The 20,000-nt window shown below is 43.3% G+C and overlaps 1 protein-coding gene across 1 annotated transcript in view; it reads left to right on the top strand.

Annotated features, from left to right (window-relative positions):
- Positions 1-11,423, top strand: part of LOC143116998 (mast cell tryptase-like) — a 43,813-nt gene extending 32,390 nt beyond the window's left edge. The window contains exon 5 of the mRNA XM_076278428.1: positions 11,206-11,423. Within this exon, the coding sequence (XP_076134543.1) occupies positions 11,206-11,423 (218 nt within the window). The remainder of the gene's footprint in view (positions 1-11,205) is intronic.
- The last annotated feature ends 8,577 nt before the right edge of the window (positions 11,424-20,000 follow it).

The raw sequence follows: 20,000 nt of genomic DNA, 5'->3' as shown, positions 1-20,000 counted from the left end.
TGCGTTAAGCAAATGTGTCCTAAAAACAAGCAAATTTGGCTGCCAGTGCGTTAAGCAAATTTGTCTTGATAAGACTCCTTAAAATAAGTCAAAATCTTCTTAAATTAAGTCAAAATGTTCTTTTGAGAGGGCACTAGGTAAGTCTTTTCATACTAAAAACAATACCAAATAGATTTTTTAATCTTAATATAAGATTAATAACACTTGGTTAGATTTCATTTTTTGCAGTGTAGCGGCGAAATAATATGCCCTTCTCACTTCCACGCTAACGAGTTTTGACTAAAAACGGTAAAATCAAACTTTCTCAAAACACATCCGAATGACATGATTTTGATGTCAACTCAACGTATGTACTCCCAATCATCCGTAAATCCGTAAATCTAAAGTACATTTTACTCCGGATAATTCCTTTAATTTGTGAATTGTGGACCCTTTCTCTGTGTAATCACTATCAACAGTCTGTGTAGTCTATACTTACATTGTACTGACTGAAAAAGCCATGTTAGGGGGTTTGGGGGTATGCTCCCCAGGAGATTTTTTTTTTTTAAAAGACCCCTCAAATGATGTCTTCTAATGAGTTTTGAGGGAATATGGATATATTTAGTCATACAACATAAGCCATCAATAGTTTTAGGTTATCTGATTGAAGCAAGAGTACAATGCAGGATTGTTGCAATGATAACCATGACTGTCAAAACATTTCCCTCTGATTCAATAAAGACTCAGTGAAGAACCTTTTTAGTCAAACATTCTTTTTTGGATTTATTAGAATACAACAATTTAAAATTTACATAAGCGTGTTATTCATAATCTCACTCACTCAATTAAATCAATTACAGACGGCTGTTTCCATGAATGCTAGCAAAGCGTTGAACAAACTTGTTTAATTCAACTGCTTTTGCACGGTCACTCTCAATGCTAAGGACAGATTGATGGGACAATCTCTCAGTTAGCATAGATGAGTGCAGGTGATTTTTTGCAAGTTTTAGAGTGGAAAAACTGCGCTCACATCCAGCTGTGGTAACTGGTAAAACAGCTGCAATCTTGCATAAACGATGCAGTTCAATCAAAGATGAAGGGCATTTTACTCCTTGCAAGAAGCCTCTCAACCTGAGTGAGTTCATTTTTCAGATCCTCAATATTTGAGCCATATGCTTCAGCAAGCAGCAAGACAACATCCTCTTTTAGGAAGTGATTGCCAACTGGGTTTAGCCCCTGTAAGCCTTTCATTATATTGCATTATATTCATTATGGGCATTGAAAAAAGCTTCTGCATTTCCCCAATAAGGGAGTCCATTATGGGCAGGAATATGTTTGCATCCTTGCCATTAAAGGGGTGGTTCAGGATTTTGGACATAGGACCTCATTTCCAAGTAAGCAAGTGTGATATTTATCAGTGGAGACCGTTTTCAACACGTTTCATCCAGTCCTCCTAATTGCAGAGTTCGCAGGTGCTAGGCTAGCGCAAGTCAACGGTATGTGCTAGCCTGCCACTAAAAACAGTCTCTACACTGCAAAAAATGAAATCTAACCAAGTGTTATTAATCTTATATTAAGATTAAAAAATCTATTTGGTATTGTTTTTAGTATGAAAAGACTTACCTAGCGCCCTCTCAAAAGAACATTTTGACTTAATTTAAGAAGATTTTGACTTATTTTAAGGAGTCTTATCAAGACAAATTTGCTCAACGCACTGGCAGCCAAATTTGCTTGTTTTTAGGACACATTTGCTTAACGCACTGGCAGCCAAATTTGCTTGTTTTCAGGATGAGATGTCTTAAAATAAGTCAAACTTTTTTTAAATTAAGTCAAATGTTTTCACAAGGAAGCGCTAGGTAAGTCTCTTTATACTGAAAACAATACCAACTAGTTTTTTTTATCTTGATATAAGATTAATAGAAAAGTACATGAGGTCTTATGTCCAAAATCCTGAACCACCCCTTTAACTTTGCTTCTGTGACCATATGTGGATGTGACATAACTGTCATTTAGTGCTCTGGGTGTCTGTTTGGCTCTTTTCAGTCTAACAGTGATGTTGCAGGTTTCACATCTGTGGATGTGTGAGGGTCTAAATTAAGTCTGCAGCTGCAGGTTTCACATGTGTGGATGTGTGAGGGTCTAAATTAAGTCTACAGCTGCAGGTTTCACATGTGTGGATGTGTGAGGGTCTAAATTAAGTCTGCAGCTCTGAGGAGATCCAAGTTTTGGGGACTGTAGCAGATCAGAAAAAAAAAAAAAACTTTGCATCACCAAGCACCTGTCTAAATACGGCAAGAAGCCCAATGAAGTTCAGGCCAATTTGAAACATTAACCCTCGGGCCGTCATAGGTCTTTCAGGATCAGCCTCATATGATAGTACTGCAGACAATCTATCAAAAAAAGGTTCCTACAGGCAATGCTGCGACAGGCCCATCTGGTGTCGCTGAGGCGGCGAAGTTCTCTAGGGGGGGGGCCACTAAACATCTCGATGGACATAAGAGCCGGAAAGGAACACATACAATTGTTGGAGCAAAGTAAAAAAAAAAACTCCCCAGCCTCAGGGCCCTTTTTGACGCAGTCAACAATGACCAAATTTAAGCAATGAGCATTGCAGTGGACATAAAAAAGTATATTTGGCCACCTGTTTAACTCTTGTCTGCACCCCTGAACACTGGCCACCTGTTTAACTCTTGTCTGCACTGTTTAACTCTTGTCTGCACCCCTGAACACTGGCCACCTGTTTAACTCTTGTCTGCACCCCTGAACACTGGCCACTCTTAACTGCAGCGCCGTTGTACCCTTGGCCCACTAAATCCTCCTTGTATTCAAGGCCCTACTGCTCCATACAAGAGTTGATTTTGTTAGCTAAGTAGCTGGCATCCAAATGTTCGGCTTCCCAAAAGTCTAAGAAGCCCTCCCGTACGGCTCCCTCATAATAACACCTCAAGACTATGGACAATTGCTCCTTTTTGCTGAGATCTTTTGTTTAGTCAGCTGTAGAGAAGTACTAACTAGATTTGACTTCTTTTAGTATGTCCTCCTGGACCATCCCTGGCAGGATTTGTAATATTTCATTTTAGATATTTTTGAAAGTATACATCGCATCGCGGGGTGTCTTCTGATAGTCTTTTTTGAATAAAAGAATCATGATCTACTACGTGCAAAATCTCAAGGAAATTGCCTCTGTTCCTAGACTCATCATTTTCATTACAATGTGTCCACGCTGAGCTATATTTTGTGTTTCAGTAAGACACAATACCTGGCAAGTGATGATATGGAGTTTGACGATTCTCATCATTCGTCATGCCTGATACTGATATGTTGCGTTTCACCATCTTTTGATGTGGTCATTGCATTCAAATGCGCCTCAGATTTGGAATGTACACTAAAGCCACCATATTTAAAAGTGGCCTTGCGCCAGTTTTTGTATCCCTCAGAAGAGGTATAAACAGTTTTGCTAGATGAAAAATGCCGGCATGCAAAGCAATATGCAGCATCCATGGCCACTGAATATTCCAACCAAGGATATTCATCATACCACTGTCCTTGGAAGCTCCTCATTGCCCCTCCCTGCATTGTTTTGGGGAAATACCTTTAACACAGGTTGTGTCTGATCATCTGCTTTGATATATCTGAGAAGAGAAAACCAAATACCACAATCACAGCACTGACAACATACTACAATTTTTGTTGCATTTATCTAAAAAATATCAGTTCTAATTTTGCTGCCTAGAGTTGGACATGTCTTTACAGCAGTGATTCAACATACCATGAGGGCCAGCTTGACATCCGCTGCTCCTAGCCATCTCTCCAACTTCAATTTCACACTCCTCACTGATTTGCCCTCTCTCTCGTCCTACATTTTCCTCTTCTACAGTGGGCTGCTCCAGCCCCGAATGCTGCTCATGACCCATCAAGGCCCATTCACACCAAGAACGATAGGCTACCGATAACTATAAACAAATATTGTTCTCGTTAATATGAATGACGACGTTCACACATAAACTATAACAATAACGACATGAAGAACGATATCGTTGGGGATCACTTTCAGAGCAATTTTGAGAACGATAAAAAGCTAATAGCCAATCAGAACACATCAAATTTTAGCCGTCACATTGATAAAGACAAGGAGAGACTTTATTTATCGTTGTTCAGTGTGAACGCATTTATCGTTATGGTTATCGTTATCGTTATCGTTCTTGGTGTGAACTGGCCTTTATACTGCCCCTCGGTCCACTCCAGTCTCTTGTGCTGATCATCTTTGTCTAACTTCTCTCCAGTCCCCTGGTTTCTCTCCCTGTCTTCTCCACTTGTGTCCAGTCCCCCCTTTTTCTCTTGGGTTGAGAGAACTTGGCTACGCCAAATCTTTTCATTCTGCATCCTAATCTGACCTGCAGTTTGTCAAACGTAAAAAAAAAAAATAGCATGTTGGTTAAAATCATGTTGTACAATTCCGATTCATCTTTCCATGCCAATTGAATCATAAACCTTAGTAAAATGTAAATAACGTTCAGATTCAAGATGAATGGCGTGCTCAATTCCTTTTGAGTTTGATTTGGGTGCTCTTCGGTCCAAGGTAGAATGTCTAAGAGGCAGTGTAGAGAAAGAATTCTCTGATAGCCGAGGCACTCCTTAATTAAAATATCTTTATTACAAAAATGACATGTCCTAAAAGGACAACTTAGCACGCGTAGCAGCATGGGGCCTTCTTCAGGGCATAGTGAAGCACATAGGACACTGATCTTATAAGGGCATAGTGAAGCACATAGGACACTGATCTTATAAGGGCATAGTGAAGCACATAGGACACTGATCTTATAAGGGCATAGTGAAGCACATAGGACACTGATCTTATAAGGGCAAAGTGAAGCACATAGGACACTGATCTTATAAGGGCAAAGAGAAGCACATAGGACACTGATCTTATAAGGGCATAGTGAAGCACATAGGGAACTGATCTTATAAGGGCATAGTGAAGCAGATAGGGAACTGATCTTATAAGGGCATAGTGAAGCAGATAGGACACTGATCTTATAAGGGCATAGTGAAGCAGACACACAGGTGCTGACAGTCAGTGCTGAAAGTCTACAGGTAATTGCTAGGACACGCCTCTCACACGGTTCTCAGCACTAAAGCTGTTGGTCACTAGCCTGGGTTTTCCCATGCTGCCTTGCGCGCGCGATTTAATTCGCGCTGCAAGGCAGCCTGGACACCATGGAGCAAATTTTCGCCTGAGATAGGGGACCAATCACAGAGCGGGGAGGGTGCAGCAAGACGATGACGACACACTGAAGCCGTTATGAGCTACGTACAGACGCATTTGATAGACATTCATAGTGCCCAATAAACGGCTCTGGGCATTCGTAAACCATGTTTCAAATACGAGAAAATTAATGCCTAGTTTCCAGACCCCGTCTCATTTGAGATGAGGGTATGACGTTAGCCAGGCTAGTTGGTCACATCAATAATCAGAAACACAGGCAACAGATAGCATGCATAAATGCATGGGCCGGTGGAAGTCTTATGATATGTTTACAGCTGGATGGATAGACAGATGCAAGGATGTGTTAAAGGAAAATTTTTGATGATTTCTCACACAGATCTCTGTTTCTCAAGGTCACTTAGTAGTATTGTGGATGCAAAAAAATGAAAACAGTCTGTATTATAAAGCTTGAGTTGCTACAGCCAACAGTTAGAGCTACAAGGCAGCTACAGCGCTACACTCTGGTGGCTTACGAATATGCCCCCGGAGTGTAGCGCTGTAGCTGAACATGAATATGCCCCCGGAGTGTAGCGTTGTAGCTGAACATGAATATGCCCCCGGAGTGTAGCGTTGTAGCTGAACATGAATATGCCCCCAGAGTGTAGCGCTGTAGCTGCTCATGAACATGCCCCCAGAGTGTAGCGCTGTAGCTGAACATGAGGGTTCACAAACATGCCCCCAGAGTGTAGCGCTGTAGCTGAACATGGGGGTTCACAAACATGCCCCCAGAGTGTAGCACTGTAGCTGAACATGGGGGTTCACAAACATGCCCCCAGAGTGTAGCACTGTAGCTGTACACGCACAGAGGAATTTAATGTTTTGAATACATGCTGCTCAGGCGCTAGGGGGAAGAATGACGGCTACCATTCAACCCAAAAAAAGTCATAAAACCATTCCAATGACTCCAAAGCTGTTAAGTTAAGGTAAATTAAAGGGACACCAGGCAAGCCTGAGTGCTTTTTCTCTACGAAGCACCCCCTAGCGTCTGTACGTGTGGATACGTGTGCGAGCCCTCACTCGGTCTGAAGCTCTTTTCCTTTTCTTTGCATCTTCCGTCAAGGGTTTTCGCTGCTTCTTCACTGGCTCTGCCATTATACACACGTTTACAACAGCCGCTAGTCGTGTTCCGTTAGCCTGACTCTGTGCTGGGGATGCAGGATGCAAACTGTTCCTGCTTCTCACAATGTCTGAGACTCGGTTCTAGTCGTATTCCGTTAGCCTGACTCTGTGCTGGGGATGCAGGATGCAAACTGTTCCTGCTTCTCACAATGTCTGAGACTCGGTTCTAGTCGTATTCCGTTAGCCTGACTCTGTGCTGGGGATGCAGGATGCAAACTGTTCCTGCTTCTCACAATGTCTGAGACTCGGTTCTAGTCGTATTCCGTTAGCCTGACTCTGTGCTGGGGATGCAGGATGCAAACTGTTCCTGCTTCTCACAATGTCTGAGACTCGGTTCTAGTCGTATTCCGTTAGCCTGACTCTGTGCTGGGGATGCAGGATATAAACTGATCCTGCTTCTCACAATGTCTGAGACTCGGTTCTAGTCGTATTCCGTTAGCCTGACTCTGTGCTGGGGATGCAGGTTGTAAACTGATCCAGCTTCTCGCGATGTCTGAGACTTTGTGAGACTGAAGGTCGCGGGTAGGATACACTGAACTTGCAAGCGGATTATTCTTCCTACAGGCAGTAGGGGCGGGCAAGAGAGTCTTCATTCGTCCTGTAATGAGTCATTTAACCATATACCGACTTACGAAGATGATTAATTAACACGAAAACGTTGCCTGATGTCCCTTTAAGGTAAATTAAGCTAAAAAACCTGTATAGTTCGCCTTTAGTAAAGATGGTCACCAAAAAGACACATTTCCTTTTGTTTGTCGCACCCACCTGTCATGTCTCTATTCAACACTACAGATTGAGTGAGTGAGTGAGTGAGTTTGTGAGTGAGTGAGTTTGTGAGTGAGTGGGTTTGTGAAAGCCATACAGATTTAGTGAGTGAGTGAGTGAGTGAGTTTGTGAAAGCCATACAGAGTGAGTGAGTGAGTTTGTGAGTGAGTGAGTTTGTGAAAGCCATACAGAGTGAGTGAGTGAGTTTGTGAGTGAGTGAGTATGTGAAAGCCATACAGATTTAGTGAGTGAGTGAGTGAGTGAGTGAGTTTGTGAAAGCCATACAGAGTGAGTGAGTGAGTTTGTGAGTGAGTGAGTTTGTGAAAGCCATACAGAGTGAGTGAGTGAGTTTGTGAGTGAGTGAGTTTGTGAAAGCCATACAGATTTAGTGAGTGAGTGAGTGAGTGAGTTTGTGAAAGCCATACAGAGTGAGTGAGTGAGTTTGTGAGTGAGTGAGTTTGTGAAAGCCATACAGATTTAGTGAGTGAGTGAGTTTGTGAAAGCCATACAGAGTGAGTGAGTGAGTTTGTGAGTGAGTGAGTTTGTGAAAGCCATACAGATTTAGTGAGTGAGTGAGTGAGTTTGTGAAAGCCATACAGAGTGAGTGAGTGAGTTTGTGAGTGAGTGAGTTTGTGAAAGCCATACAGAGTGAGTGAGTGAGTTTGTGAGTGACTGAGTTTGTGAAAGCCATACAGATTTAGTGAGTGAGTGAGTGAGTTTGTGAAAGCCATACAGAGTGAGTGAGTGAGTTTGTGAGTGAGTGAGTTTGTGAAAGCCATACAGATTTAGTGAGTGAGTGAGTTTGTGAAAGCCATACAGAGTGAGTGAGTGAGTTTGTGAGTGAGTGAGTTTGTGAAAGCCATACAGATTTAGTGAGTGAGTGAGTGAGTGAGTGAGTTTGTGAAAGCCATACAGAGTGAGTGAGTGAGTTTGTGAGTGAGTGAGTTTGTGAAAGCCATACAGAGTGAGTGAGTGAGTTTGTGAGTAAAGCCTTCCGTGACCAAGAGCTGAGCAAAGGAAATAGCTCCTCTCCCAACCTGGTCTTAGCTCCTCTAACACACACTGATACAGTAGATATTCAGGACCAGATACAAATTGAACATAATTAAATTAAGCAAATTTCTCCTATCTTAAAAGATAAATATTGCCAATATTGGCAATCCAAAGCCAAGACACAAAGCAAGGTGCAATGCTGCTTGGCATTGGATAGAGGGTTTGTCTTAGCAGACTACCTAACAAATATAAAAGACACAAACTTAAGGAAAACACTAACCAAATATAAACTCAGTGAGCACCGAATAGCCATTGAAATCAGGAGACATAAAAAAAAACATGGCTCCCAAGTAATGAACGCTTATGCCAGCAATGCAAAGACAGTGTTGTCGAGACAGCCACAGCCACACACACACACACACACACACGTGCAAACGCGCTGATGAACTCACATACAACCACTTCCACATGCAGACAGTCACCATACTGCTCTCAATGAGCTCAATAATACTATTCAATGAGCCTAAGAACTATTGTTCACAAATCTCAGTGAAGTAGTATGTTTATACAAATGTACAGTATATATCAGTTTAAAATATGTTTTGTCTCTGTAATTGTTATGTCTTACCTTTAACATATACCAATTGCTTTGGCAAAACAAGTTTTAATTTGTCATGCCAATAAAGCAACTTTTGAATTTGAATGTGAGTGAGTGAGTTTGAGTGAGTGAGTGAGTTTGTGAGTGAGTGAGTTTGTGAGTGCGTGAGTTTGTGAGTGAGTGAGTTTGTGAGTGAGTGAGTGAGTTTGTGAAAGCCATACAGATTGATTGAGTGAGTGAGTGAGTTTGTGAAAACCATACAGAGTGAGTGAGTTTGTGAGTGAGTGAGTTTGTGAGTGAGTAAGTTTGTGAGTGACATACAGTCTGCCAAGACCACTTGTGGCTTGTTAACACGTCTTGTAGAGACAAATCTGGAGTCTGTGGAACCGGATTAGTCTTTCATTGTGTGTGTGTGTGTGTGTGTGTGTGTGTGTGTGTGTGTGGTAATACACATAACCATACATTAAATGCCCAGTGGATTGGTGGCTGCTACACGGCCTGAATTAACACAGGTACAGTAACCCTCAGATGGCTGCCCAGCCCCAAAAGTGATCTATGGCCATAGACACACATAAACACAAGTGTAACACTCAAGCTTTCTAAGTACAACCCACACGAGTATAAATAGGTGTTCAGTACACGCTCAACCACTAGAATGTGCTCTCACCGCAAACTAGGGGAAGGCGGCAGTCCTAGAGTACCTTAACTGTGTTACCTGATAGACCTAGCAGGCCATACTAGCAAACAGGGGGAAGGAGGGGGCATTCAATAAAGGAAATAATACAAGACAAAAACAAGACAAACACGCTATTCAGCGCCAGTGGAGTGCTACCGATACAGCTACAATGAATAGCAGAAGCTATAATGAACTAATACTACCTGGGACATAGACCCCTATGGCCCAAGAGTAACAGTCTACCGTGTGGAGAAACTATTCTCTTTAGTTTTGCCCAAAGCGGTGTTAATTATAATAATGGCTTTCTTTGTCCCCGGTAACTTAAACACATAGGGCCAGATGTACTAACGCTTTTGCGCCCACTTCAGGCGTATTTGTTTCGCAACGTGCGTGTAAAATCATTGCGAGCTATGTACAAACAGGCCGCAAAGATGTCAAAGCGCAAACTGCCTGTCGCGGGAGCTGAAAAGGGCACATTGCGTTATGCATTCATGGGAGGATCCAGAGGAAAGTGGGAGTTTAGTGTAAAGAGATGGGAGGGGAAGCGTAAATAGCGCCTAATTATGTATTCCGCGGTATGTACAACGACTGCTCCTGAAAGCGCACGTCTATTCTGCGCCTAAATACTTCTGCCTTGTAAAAGCAGGTGTTAATCCAAATTGCAGTTCAATGGGTCAATAAGAGAACCTTTCAAAAACAACAGAATCACTATTTAGAACACCAGTTTTGTATGTATAAGTATGCATAATGTAAGTATGTAAAAAGCAACCTTAACTTTCGCTGGCCTTTCGAATGTATTACTTTCACTTTCCCGTCATTCATTTAAACTTTCCTACAGTACTTGCTAGATTTGACCAATTTTCCATAGCCTACAGTACGTGGACAAGTAGTTTGAGTTAAACTACTGATCTTCATTATCTTCCTGTTGACATCATGTATGGTATTATGTCATGATCGCTAAACGTTTGATTCTTTTTAATGTTGTCATCAGTTAACTTCATTCAACTGCGCTTGTATGTAGGCTCTGCCCTTCAGTTGAGTCGTAAATTTTGCGTTTATGAGCAGAGAAAGGCAGAGAAAGGCGCAGTCTACACGATGAATTGAACGTTTGATAAATACGACGGAAACTTGGGTCTGACAGCGTTTGCAATCAGTGGTTTGTCCATGACGCTGATAATGCTATGTTCACAAATGTACGTACATCTGGCCCATAGTGTGGTACCCACTGTCATTCCCATTTACCATTTGCATTCGCTTTACAACGCCTGTAAACCGGTTAACATTCACCATACTCACAACACTTCCTGGTGCTCCAGCTTCCCGGCTACTGTCCCATTGCGGAAGCGCGCTTGGCATAGGGACAGTGCTTTTACCAACATCCAACAGGGGGAGGGAGTGGGGCATTGTGATACAGGGGTGTTTGCCTTGTCTGTTAGTCTTCTTGATATTATTATATATGTGGGGAATATGGGTTATGGTAATTAACATGTATTTTTGTAGTAATATGCACCACTGTCATTCTGTATATATTTGCAATACTTATTTATTTTGTTAATAGTGAATGTCTGGTAAAGTGGTTACCTATTTGGGTGGTTTGAGCCAATATCCTCATCTGGGCTAATTTAGGACTGGCTGGAATACTGAACTTATGTTTGGTTTGTTTTAATAGTGTTTTTTTGTTAAATAATAGCCTATTGCTATTCCTGCAAGTTTTTCTTTTAGTTATTTAATAAATAGAATTGCATCGCTGAAAACCTTTTCCGCACCTCCTTTTCCACCTACAACCCCAAGCTCCCCATTTGGTGGCAGCGGTGGGATGTGTAGCGCCGCCTGAGAAACTGGATAAGACAGGTGGAAAACATGGACGGAAAACGCAAAGCCATACGTTCCGGCGGCTAGTACGAGCTGACCAGGGGGAGCTCGCTGAGGTGGAGGAAGAGACGCTAGAGGCAACATTAGGAGCAACAGTGTCTGGGCAGCCAAAGCCAGATGGAGAGGTGCCAGCAGAGACTGACATGGCCGGATAGTATGCACTGTTGCAGAAATCCTTGAAGTCCCATGAGCGAGAGTTTTTTAAGCAGGAACAGCGCTGGCGAAGTGTGCAGGTCCAGCTACACCAGCTCCGTGATGACTTTGACAAAAGCCGTCAGCCACAAGCGCCACCGCCGCAGTCACAAGCTTCACTGCCGCAGTCACAAGCGTCACTGCCTGCTCAGCCGCCAGCTTCACCGGCACGGCCAGCAAATCCAGCCGCTCCAGTAGCATGGTCGCGTGCTGCTGTGCCCAAGTTTGAAGAAGAGAAGATATCGAGCAGTATCGAGCAGTAACTACATTTGAGCGGCTTGCGACTGCCTAGCGGTGGCCAAGGGAGGACTGGGCCGTGTACTTAGTGCCGTACCTAAGTTGCAAAGCCCGCAGTGCTCATGTGGCCATGGACACGAATGACTCAATGGATTATGATAAGATATGGAGGTATGGATTATGATAAGGTAAAAGAGTCAATCCTGGGAAAGTACGAAATAAATGAAGAAGTCTACCGGAGAAGGTTTGGGGAGCCAGATGCCCGGCCTGGGGAATCCCCCAAAGAACAGGTCAGCGTCTGAAGGATTTATTTCGTAAATGGATTAGACCGGAGGACAAGACGGTTGAAGAAATAGGAGAAGTCCTCATCTTGGAACAGTTTTTTCGTACTCTGTCACCTGATGTCAGAGTGTGGGTGAAAGGGCTGGCCAGCGGGCTGCAGAACTGGTAGAGAACTTTGTCGCTGCCCGCAGAGGTCCAAAGAACTTCCGAGGTGAGACCAGTTCCAGGCCCCTGACCCGTGGTAGGTCAGATGGGTTTGGTCCTAGACCTAGTGAACGAGGTAGGATGGGTGAGAAAAGTGCTTACATGCCCCCTCCACATGCCACTTTCCCCAAATATGCCCATCAGAGCGTTCACGTGTCATATGTCACCATTGTGGCCAAGAAGGTCACATTAAGCCCGACTGCCCTGCGAGAAAGCCCATAGGTAGTAGCCACTGTTGTCTCCCAGGGTGCGAGGAGCAAGAGCAGGGGGTTATGGGTAGGGTACAGACTGTCCCAGTGCTAGTGAATGGTAAGGTGACGAGTAAGTGGTAAGGTGACGAAAATTAAGTAAATTAATTAGAACTAGGGTATAATGTTTGAATATAGCCTAGTGCAGCGGTTCCCAAACTTTTTTTCCCGCGGACCACCTTCTACATCCTGACTTGGCTCGCGTACCCCCACCATCCGACACATAAAAAAGTAACACATTCTATTGACGCATTCCAGGCATCATGTTTAATTAGCCGCCCTACATGATAACAAAATCAAAATGTGCAACTGGTCTATGAGCTCTCATGCTAAAAAAACAAACAGTGTGGAGAACCACATTAGACTGGTTAGATAGCATCTCACTGCAGACCACGCACTGTGACTTTAGGCAGTCTGTCTCCCAATCCATGTGAAGCCTAGGGCTATATGCCTCATCATACTTTCGTTTTCTTCGCACAGTTTTTTCTGTCTCTTTTTTTTTCTGTCCCTTTCTTTTATCCCCCTGCGCTCCATCTCCACCTTCATTAGTCTGCCCCCCATACCATTCCAGCGTTACCTGTGTCCTGCTCTGTTTCTCTCGCTTCTCCTCTTCGATCGCTTTAATTAGGCCTTTTGGACAGTGTCCCTGTTTTTAGCCAGTTTTCCATGTTTGTGCAGCCTTCTACCTAGCTATACTTCCACGAAACTAACGCGCCAGATATTCTGGCTGCCCGCAGGAAATCACGTGCATTGTGTCAGGATCTGGCCCTGTCTGCCGAGTTTGTGCCACCCTGGTGGTCATTTTGTGTAGTGTCATGTGTTTTGGTTTTGCCTGTTTCCCATGTGCTTTGTGTTTACCCGCCTGTCACCTGTCTTTGTCTCCGCCCCATCTCCTTATTTGGTCATGCTTCCTGTCTCGTTTGTTTTCCCTCCAGTTCTGCCTCCTCACCTGTTCCTTGTTGTTGTCTCGTTGGTTTCGTCCAGTCCTCTGTCTTTCTGTTAATTGGTATGTGTATTTCTACCCTCCTGTTTCTCTGTTCCCTGTTGTTGTCTTGTTGGTTTTGTCCAGTCCTCTGTCTTTCTGTTAATTGGTATGTGTATTTCTACCCTCCTGTTTCTCTGTTCCCTGTCGGCTCGTCTCTCTGTTTCGTCAAGTCCATGTCCTGTATTTATGTAAGTAAGTCTGTAATAAAGTGTTTTCCGTCAGAAAGAGTCTTGCGCTTGGGTCCTCCTTCACAACCCTGACAGCATTGTGGGTATAGCTTATTTATTAATGAAAACATAATCTATTATAGTTTACAAATGATTTCAATTTCACGTTTCCATATCATTATAACCCGATTCAAAATTATTTATTTCTGAATTAATTCGATTATTAATTAATTAAACCTTTCCGCCATTGCCCTTTTCATCTCGCGTACCCCCTAGTGGCAGCTCGCGTACCACAGTTTGGGAATCCCTGGCCTAGTGTATTCAGCGTTTCAATTTACTTGTGTTCAGTCGGTTTTAACAAACTGCAGCAAGAAATGCAGCTGTCTGCTATGTGGCAATATCAATTTACTTTAAATAAAGTTTTGGCCTTGTCCAATAAACTGGCATAGCCTGGGCCTACTCATAACCAAGAGGCATTATTTGGGTAGTCTGTTTTAGAACTAAACAGGGGTCCGTTGCACAAAAGCAGAATTAAGACATCCGGGATAAGTTACTGAGCTGCGCTCAATGAATCCAAAACAAGAGCGTACAGGCTTAATTGGTTGCACAAAGACCAAGCCAGGATGAGCAGACACGGATTCATCAAGCCAGGTGAAACCTATCCTGGATAAGTGCGCGCTCACGGCTCCCTCAAATAGACCCCGCCACCGATCACAGATTCACTGATTCACCATGGCAACTAGTGGCTTCATTGCTTCTTCTACGGTGTGAAGTAGGTAGCGATAGCCTTTTCACAACAGCAACAAACAGCAACACCTCTGTTTAGGAGAATATTGCAACTAGTTCCGCGACCACCACGTGCGAAATGGTTAGGCACTCCCGTGATGTCACATTGTCGCATGACAGGTCGGGAATGGCGAGTATGTAAAAGTGAATTAATGATCACAAACGTTTAAATAATGACAATGGGTCTAGGTATATGTGATAACAATGTGTAGTGGGCAGTGGAATAATTATTGGTTTCCGTTTGTGGTGACTGCTGACTGAGATAAGGGATGAGATTAAATAGATCCTGGAACTTAGCCTGGTCTGGAGCAGGCTAGCTCCAAAGAATAAATCGCCATGGTAACTTATACCATAACATATCCTGCTGCCCCCTATCCCGCTTTTGTGCAACTGGATCACGGATAAATTGAGCCAGGATAACCAAGAAACAGTTAATGAACATCCTTTCTTGCGTAGAGTAGACCCTGCTTGAATAACTCTGCAATCGTTAGTGTTAGAAACCAATTGAAAGGGGGACAAATATACTTTCAAATGGCACCTTGGTTACACATGTAATCTAAGGTGAAGGTTAAATAAACTGCACACTAAGACAACTGTTTGCATACCCCATAATAATGTAACGTTTAATGCACACGACACCAACGTTGTTCAATGGCAAGCTTTATTGGCTCACGAACGAGGGCAGGGACACAGACACAGATCACAATGCACACAGGGCAGGTCAAGAAGACACACACACTACACATACAGGGGAGGTCGCAGCCCCCCACACAAAAAGGATCACACACGAGGGAGAACTAAAAGGGAAACATGTCACACTAAAGACGCTAACTTTACACTTATAACTAAGGAGAAATACAGACATAAACCCCCCGATTGTTCACCCTCGAGTCCCAGCATGCCTTTCGGTGGAGAACGCTAACACAGTCTTTATGCGCCGACGCTACAATAATACTAGCCTAATTTGAAAAATAATTGTAATAGCTTGGGCTATAAATGATATGATATAATGTAGGGCTTATCAATGTAATAGTTGGGCTATACAATGTAATTAACATTGTGAAACACTTGACCCTCCGTTTCAGAAACTGTCAAGAGCTTGGAGCAGCATGGTAAGCTTATACAGTTCAAAATTAAAGTAACCAGCACTAACATCATACTGTATTTGGGGCAGCTGTGGCCCACTGGTTAGCACTTCGGACCCGTAACCGGAGGGTTGCCGGTCGAACCCCAGCCAGTAGGCACGGCTGAAGTGCCCTTGAGCAAGGCACCTAACCCCTCACTGCTCCCCGAGCGCCGCTGTTGTTGCAGGCAGCTCACTGCGCCGGGATTAGTGTGTGCTTCACCTCACTGTGTGTTCACTGTGTGCTGTGTGTGTTTCACTAATTCACGGATTGGGATAAAAAGAGTTTGACCCCTCACGGGATCAAAAGAGTACAGAGGCGTATCAAGCTTTTTAAAAGTGTGGGGGTTGTGGTATAGGAAAATGAAACAATCTGGCCAAATTATAAATAACTCCCTACAGGGACGTTGTAAGTATTTTCTGAGAGGGGTGCGGACTATAATGGTGTCCGGGAGTTTCTCCCCTGAAAAAAAAATGAAATTCTGATTGCTAAACACACCATTTTAATGCAGTTTGGGAGGGACAGAAGAAGCAGCGCCCCTCATATGTGTGGCTCATGTGACATGTAGGCCTACATGATCTACCTGCTATCACTTCACTATTTGACACTACCCTACATGGAGACATATCTCATGTTATAAATCAAGAAATCATTTCAGAAATTATGTTTTGTGCATATGGGTTAGCAGACTACAATAAATTGCCTAACAGACAGCAGCCTAATTTCGAGGTATCACTAATACCTATTAAATAAATGTAAAGGACACAGAACTGTAAGCTCAAATTAAAAAACGTTTGAAGTCTACCCAAACATATGCAAAGGGAATATAAATAAATTGTGTTGCATATAGCCAGCTTAATTAATGTCAATTTAAAGATTATGATTAGCAGTTTCTATGCATTTTTCCATTGATAGTTACAGGAAGCCACATTGTTGTTTAGACTATTGTTGCTTGTAGCCCACGTTAGGCTACAGTTTCACTTGCTGCAGGGACGCACACATTGCATGAGCATGAGCGTTTTATCTCCGATGTAGAACTCAAATGTGTTTTGACGCCGCCGTTTGTAAGATCAGATAAAATAAGACGTTCTAAATGGAACGCGATGTAATTAAGCTGTTCCTTTCCAAGCGTCTTGGAGACGTACTGTATGTGTGCTGACTGGGCTATGTCTATAGTTGATGACACCAAATTAATAAGTATGCTGCAAATGAACAGACGTGTGAAGCACCGGGCATAACTTAATTTCGCGGCTACGTGGAGCAGTAGTAGGTTAATTGTTGAGGAGGCCCAAAGTTTGAGAAAAGCTGCAGATCATAGGCAGAGAAAGCGTAATGCTTTGAGAACAGTAGCCAAAGGTTTTCCTGCAGACACAGGTGCCTTCGTGCATGCACCTTGCTTTCACTTTGACTCCCTGCATTGTGACAAAAACTGTCAGTCAGACAGTGAATTTTGGTTTACTAAATTAGCTTAATGCGGTAACAATTTCAATTCTATCTGAAATCTGCTCACTGCAGACGTTACAATGCAGACCCAAGCAGCAGCACAGCCTTGAAAGACGCACACTTTGAATTTGATCAGAGCGGCTCTGGTTCTTCACTAACTTGATGTGATTGGCTGGATGACCGTTCAATCAAATCAACAGACCTATTTGTGTCTCTGTGTGTGCGTTATAGATACGGTTCCAACTCTTTACAGGAGCGTTTATTTCCATATTTTACTTTAAACTTAATCTGACAAAAAGTGTGGGGGATAGAATCGTGTTCCAGCAAAAGTGTGTACGTTATAACACCCACATCCCCCACGCTTGCTATGCGCCTGAAAGAGTATACTTATTTTATTATGTTAGGACAAGGGGTTATATCCTCAGTCAGCACCCCCACCTAAATATACAGTGAAATGTTGCAACCCCCCTAATGTTTCCTTCTGGATGGTAGAGTCATTTAACTGATAGCGGTTAAACGTTCTGGAGTCATTTAACTGTTAGCGGTTAAACGTTCTGGAGAAGGAACATGCTGGGTGGCCTACGTCTTGTCCATCCCTCTGCAGAAGCACGGCACCAGCGCCCACATGCTGACAATGGGAAGAGATAGTAGCGGTTATTATAACTGGAATAAGAAGCTTTTGCCAATGGGAAGAGATAGTACAACTGGAATAATAGTTTGTTGGCACTGTAGCAGTGACACTACTTACCCTCGTTGGAGAAGGCTAGATCCTCTGTTGATGTGTGTAAGCGAATCAGGGTTGGTCTCGGGCCATCGATTGGTTTTTAGTACCTTTAAACCGATCCAGAGATTTGCCTTGATGCACTTGCATCGTTAATGTTCAAGTCGGTTACCGATAGGTATCGGTGAATCTTTACACCCCTAGGACCCCGTTTACACGAGCATGTGTATTTTTATAAACAAAGACATTTCCCTACGTTTGAGCCTTTCATTTAGACGCAAACGGAGAATTCGCCCCGTAAAACGGTTATCCAAAAAAACTCTGGCCAAAGTGATTTTTTTGGAAAACTTTGTTTATGCGTTTGGTTGTAAACTGTAGTAAACGGAGTTTTGGGCAGCCAACGTCACAGTATGTGACAGAAGTACACCAAATGTGCGACCAATGTTTACATTTACATGTTCTCACGTGCGACTTTTCAGGGTTCTGATTGGTTAATGTGAGCTTGAGCTTATCGTTAGACTGCCACTGTGGTTTGGCGTGCTCATGACAGCATGTATGTACACAGGTTCGTGTAAACACATTTTTTTTTAAAAAACGGTCTTGTGTAAAATGCAGTTTTATTTGCAAACGTAGATGGCCAGATATTCGTTTAGGAAAAGACCCTGCTTCGTGTAAACGTAGTCTAGTACATAGGCTACCCATGAAACAAAGACCATTACAAAGGGCAACAATAAACCACATCCAGGCATAATCGCACACATTCCAGACACATGAGATGATCAACAATTAACCACATCCAGTCATAAAAGCACACATACCAGACACCTGGGATGAGTTTGTGATGATGGTTCTCACAGATTTGTTTATTTTATATTTATTTATAGGCTGTTTGCTTTTTGCCTTTACGTGGACAGGGTGTGTTTGGGAGAGTGAGTCAGGGAAAGGACTTAGTGTCGGAATTGAACACACAATTTACACAAAGAAAGTGTGTGTCTGTGTGTGTGTGTGTGCGTGTGTGTGTGTGTGTGCGTGCGTATCTATTACTCTGTTGGCTTTGTTGACTTACCTCCTTCGTCAGCAAAACCACAGTCTACACACACACAGGGCCTACATTTCAGTGTACAATTTTGTGTGTTGGCTTTGAAGGATTTATTTTAACATGCTTATTTCACATGCTTGTCTTTAAGAGAAATACACACACACAGAAAAAAGATAACCCTACCCTTCAACAACTTCTCTCTTCCACCTACAAGACCAGGAGTTTGGGGAAGAAGGGAAAGACCGCTGCCAGAGGATGACCGGGAGGGTACACCGGATCACGTAGCGTTCGACCTCCTCATGCAACACGACTACGCGTCGAAACCTGAAGCTGCAGTCGTTGATTTGGTGTTGGAGGAAAATACGTCTCCGGGATGAAAATTCGCCTGTTACGCCAACAGATCGTGGGCCTTACACTGAGGCAGCGGTTCGGCATTCACCGTTTTACGGCCTCGGACAAGGATATCAGGTTCTTTACAAGGTAAGTCTAGATAGGTAGGTTATAGGCTGAGCCGGCGTGCGCGTGTGTGTGTGTGTGTGTGTGAGAGAGAGAGAGAGAACTGTGATGTGACTGAGGAATTAGGGAGATTGTAAAGTGCAATATATCATGTTGTGCTGTGGTGTAGTCCAGTTAGCTGTAGTGGGTATACTGTGATGTAGTAGTAAGCTGTAGTGGGTATACTGTGATCAACCCCAAATAATACGTATCCTTGCCTATTTTAATTGGGTATACTGAGATGGTGATGCTTTTTAAGTGGGTATACTGGTAGTCCTGCATATCACGTAGACTACACCACTGATGATCGTAAGAAGCAATGAGTCAGGAGCACACTGTATATGGAGGGGATTGCAGTATGTGTATTCAGAAAACTCTTGTGGTGTAATAGTAACACCACCACCCAGGTACATTTAATTGAACCTATTTGTGTACATTTTGTGTAGTTAATTATGAACAGTTATTTATTACAGTATCTGCATTCCATTTCTGTAGGTTTGCATCATATGATCTACTGATGCGTTTCTGGGGCTTGATTGCAAACTGTTGGACAAGCACAGAGAGGAGCTCTCACAGAGTCAAACGCTACCCGCTCCCTGCAGCCCAAACGCTACCCGCTCCCTGCAGCCCAAACGCTACCCGCTCCCTGCAGCCCGTTGACGAGTTTTTCTTATTTTTGAATGACCTTGCCCTTGGGTCCAAGCAACGGGACCTTGCTGACCGATACAGTATCCATCAGTCCACGGTCAGCAGAATTATAACAACCTGGAGCAACTTCCTGTTCACAGTGCTCGGCTCAGTGAGGATCT

Source organism: Alosa pseudoharengus, unplaced genomic scaffold (genome assembly GCF_046254945.1).
Source record: "Alosa pseudoharengus isolate Yale_2024_CS ecotype anadromous, Long Island Sound unplaced genomic scaffold, YU_APseudo_1.1 YU_APseudo_1.1_scf_1, whole genome shotgun sequence".
Lineage (NCBI taxonomy): Eukaryota > Metazoa > Chordata > Actinopteri > Clupeiformes > Clupeidae > Alosa > Alosa pseudoharengus.
Note: the sequence above shows the minus strand (reverse complement) of the source record. Positions and strands in the feature narration are given on the sequence as shown.